We start from the raw sequence: 4,108 nt of genomic DNA on the forward strand, positions 1-4,108 counted from the left end.
TAATTATTAGTTATGGTGAATTTTTTATATTTATTGTATTTATTCTAATACTATTAAAATAACAAAATGATTACAATAAATTATTGTCATTGCATTCTTCTTTTTTTTTTTAATTTTGATTTTTTGTCAGTGATTGAGCAACCAATGAAGGAAGCTTTTCTTGTTTGCACATATTTTGTTTCAAGTCTTCGATGGATGCGATGAAGTGATTAAAGTTGCTAAATATAAATTAATTGGTTATTACATAGCAATCACCATCTCATTAGAAGATTTTAAAGAAAGAATTCAAACAAAAAATTAAGCCATTCATGGAGATCAATTCGCAACTCTTCTTGCTTGCAGTGTCATTAGCAGCAGTAGCAGGAACATCCATTGGAGCTAACGCCCAACCGACGGCCGATTGCCCAGACCGCTGCGGAGACTTAAGCATTCCATTCCCATTTGGGACAAAGGAAGGATGCTATCTAAACAAAGATTTCCTCATAACATGTAATGCTTCAAATAATTATGAAGCATTCCTTGGAGAAACCAATGTAACAGTTCTCAACATATCGTTGGAGGGCCAACTTCGAATCTCTACTTCACCAGCATGTGATTGTTACAATTCTTCTGGTAACTCCACCATATCTACGACATCTACCCTTATCGTGGACAAGTTTCCCCTTTCCTACACTGAGAACAAGTTCACCGCCGTGGGTTGCGACACCGTCACGATCATTCAAGGCCTTGAACGTCAAGATTATGCAACAGGGTGTATATCTTATTGTGGAGGATTTCGAGATGTGGTGAATGGGTCATGCATCGGAATGGGCTGTTGTCAGACCTTCATTCCCAAAGATGTATTGGAGTTTGAAGTGAGTATATACAGTTTTTTTAATCACTCATCCGTATGGGACTTTAATCCCTGTAGCTATGCCTTTGTGGTTGAGGCGAATGCATACAATTTCTCAACATTGGATTTAGCTGATTTAAGACATGAAACAACATTTCCTGTGGTGCTTGATTGGGCTATTGGAAATGAAACATGCGATGATGCACGAAAGAATCACGAAACATATGCTTGTAAGGACATTAGAAGCATATGCTATGATTCTGATAATGGTCCCGGCTACCTCTGCAACTGCTCTGAGGGTTATTCGGGGAATCCGTACCTTGTTAATGGCTGCAAAGGTATATCTATCCTTCTCCTTCTGTTTTTCTTCCCCATCTCTGACATGATCCTGCTCTCGTTCAAGTTTTTTATAATTGCTACTGATATATTTAATTTCAAATGTGTCAGATGTAAACGAATGTGAAATTCCAAGCCTCAACAAGTGCACAGATATTTGTTTGAACACTGCGGGCAATTACACTTGTTCTTGCCCTAAAGGGTATCACGGGGACGGCAGAAAAGATGGAAGCGGCTGCTCTTCTACTACGAAGTCACGCACCGGGGTCATTACTGGTAAGCATGGAGAAAATTTTCAAAACGTTCCAAGATTTTTTTTTTTTTTCCCTTGCGAATTTATATATATATGTGTTTTGTCTCATGTAGGTACTAGCATCGGCCTTGTCGTGGTATTTGCGGGCATTTCTTGTTTTATTTTGGTAATCCAAAGAAGAAGTCAGACAAGGCTTAGAAAAGAATTTTTCAAGCAAAATGGAGGATTCTTGTTACAAAAATTACTCACAAACAAAAGTTCAACGGATACAGCAAAAATATTTTCAGAAGAAGCACTAAAAAAGGCCACCAACAACTTCAACAAGAGTATGGTCATTGGCCAAGGAGGTTATGGTGTTGTATACAAAGGAATTTTATCAGATGAGAGGGTAGTTGCCATCAAGAGGTCCAAGGCTATTGATAGAACCCAGATCGAGCAATTTGTCAATGAAGTGATCGTTCTTTCACAAATCCATCACCCAAATGTTGTGAAGCTCTTGGGTTGTTGTTTAGAGACTTCGGTTCCATTACTAGTTTATGAATTTATCAGCAACAGCACCCTCTTCCACCATCTTCACGATAAAGGTTGTGCCCACACATTACCATGGCAAACTCGCCTAAGGATGGCAAAGGAGACTGCAACGGCTCTTGCTTATATGCATTCAATGCAAATCATTCACAGAGACGTTAAGTCTGCCAATATACTACTAGATGATGAGTTCACTGCCAAAGTATCTGATTTTGGAGTTTCAAGATTAGTTCCTTTTGATCAAGAACAAATATCAACGTTGGTGCAAGGGACACTTGGATACATGGACCCTGAATACTTCCAGTCAGGAATATTAACTGAAAAGAGTGATGTTTATAGTTTTGGAGTTGTTCTTGTGGAGTTGCTCACTGGAAAAAAGGCGATTTGCTCCGATTGTGAGGAGAAGAGTTTAGCTTTGTATTTCATCTCTTCATTAAGAGGTGGTCGCCTGTTTGAAATTTTGGAGGATCGAGTAAAACAAGAAGGAAATGCCAAGCAGCTTAAGAGAGTTGCAGATATCGCAAGGAGTTGCCTGAGATTAGAGGGAGAACAAAGACCCACAATGAAGAAAGTCGTGGAAGATCTTGAGATGATAAGAAGCATCGCCTAAGCAGGGATTATTGGTTGCCTTAGGTAGCATATGCTCTTTCCTTTCACCGTCACTTGTTTAAATGACTGTTAGCATTTTCAAATAAACATAAGGGTAATATAATTACTTGAAAACCTTTCACATCATATAAACAAGAATTAGTGATCTAGCCAATATCGATGATGAAAAAAGAAAGAGCAAAAATCCAATACAACATCAAACTCATTGCACTAAAGAGTCCAGCAAATTGCAATCTAATTAGGTCAAATGAGAGACGCCGACCACAGTGAATAATATTAGACCCTACCACTTTGAGATGGGTCGCAATTTCCACCTGCTTCCAACTCTTCCTGTCACATAGACACAAGTCTGCATTAAGCATAATTTTATCTTTCGTCCGACACTCTATCAACTTTCTTCCATAATTTAATGTCAACCATGCAAAATTTGAGCTGCGCACTTTTGTTTCTAAGGGCAGTGGCCTTAGCTCCCTTAACCTCTCATTTGGTCCTTTGCCTCTTTTACTTTAAAGAAATGGGTTGCCTTTTTTTTTTTGCAATATATTTTGATAGCCCACGCTGACATTCTCTATCTTATATTTGATAAAGTTTACCTTTGTTGGCAAAGTAGTAAGCAAAAGTGTCAAAGATGCTTCTTTTTAGACTCCTTTTAAATGTTTTAAACTTTTTTTTTCATGGTTAGGCTTCTTTGGCTTCTTAGCTATCTCCAAATAATGAAAAGGCACTATCCCTCATGTTTGAATGATTGAAAACTAAGAATAATAATACTAGATGCTTAAGTGGGTTCATTCAACCATGCCAAGACTTAGCTAGGGCTAGCTCCCCATTTGTTTATTAAGAACATATGCTTTATGGATTTCTATATTTCATTATTTAATCGAGAATTTGCTTAAATGGCATAATCCATGTATATATTTGTATTGGCATGTACAGGTATATATACTTGAACAATTTCGACAAGAAAGATTTCTTAACAGAAGATTAATTAAACTCTTTCTGTCTCTGCCCCATACTCTACTATTATAAAACAAGAACAACACGAGTTGCTTTTAACAGTTTAGTATTTATCAAAACACACATTGTCTGCCACTGACACATCTTTCCTCAAACAAACAAGTTGGCACTCTCCATATACTACTCAACATGTCTGCTGCCACAACCTCTCTAAAGCTGCTGCTTTCCAATGTTAATTCATCAAACTGAGAGCCACCCCTAAGTCATCTCCCTGCTCAGTCTTCAACATGTTAGTTTCTTGTATGCAAAAGTACTTGCTCTTTACTCTTCTCGCTTTCTTTCTCCTCATCTCATCATCGGAAGCTTCAAGATTGCCTAAAGGATATTGGAAACAAATGTTACCCAAGAAACTACCTACTCCTTCCTCTTCTCCGTCCAAAGGAACCAATTCTGTCCCTGCATCATCTTCTCCGATGGCGAGAGCTAATACAGTTGTTCCTTCGTCGGACGGAAAGGTTTAGTTTGCAGTTTCAACGACGCCGACTCCTCTAACTGTAGATTGATATATATGAAGTCTGCAAATTTTGCGCCCATCT

At 38.2% G+C, this 4,108-nt stretch overlaps 1 protein-coding gene across 1 annotated transcript; it reads left to right on the forward strand.

Annotated features, from left to right (window-relative positions):
- The first annotated feature begins 273 nt into the window (after window positions 1-273).
- LOC110609928 (wall-associated receptor kinase 2) lies at window positions 274-2,774 on the forward strand. The gene is made up of 3 exons (XM_021749771.2): window positions 274-1,170; window positions 1,280-1,444; window positions 1,535-2,774. The coding sequence occupies exons 1-3, from the start codon at window positions 309-311 to the stop codon at window positions 2,557-2,559; spliced, it is 2,052 nt and encodes a 683-aa protein (XP_021605463.1). The 5' UTR covers window positions 274-308; the 3' UTR covers window positions 2,560-2,774.
- Window positions 2,775-4,108: the final 1,334 nt, after the last annotated feature.

This window comes from Manihot esculenta, chromosome 2, assembly GCF_001659605.2.
Source record: "Manihot esculenta cultivar AM560-2 chromosome 2, M.esculenta_v8, whole genome shotgun sequence".
Taxonomy (NCBI): domain Eukaryota; kingdom Viridiplantae; phylum Streptophyta; class Magnoliopsida; order Malpighiales; family Euphorbiaceae; genus Manihot; species Manihot esculenta.

Excerpts from the sequence above, each read along its gene's own strand:
- LOC110609928 (XM_021749771.2), top strand. The coding sequence starts at position 309 with ATGGAGATCAATTCGCAACTCTTCTTGCTTGCAGTGTCATTAGCAGCA. Across the intron at positions 1,171-1,279 it reads CCTTGTTAATGGCTGCAAAG|ATGTAAACGAATGTGAAATT; the intron begins GTATATCTATCC and ends CAAATGTGTCAG. Across the intron at positions 1,445-1,534 it reads ACGCACCGGGGTCATTACTG|GTACTAGCATCGGCCTTGTC; the intron begins GTAAGCATGGAG and ends TGTCTCATGTAG.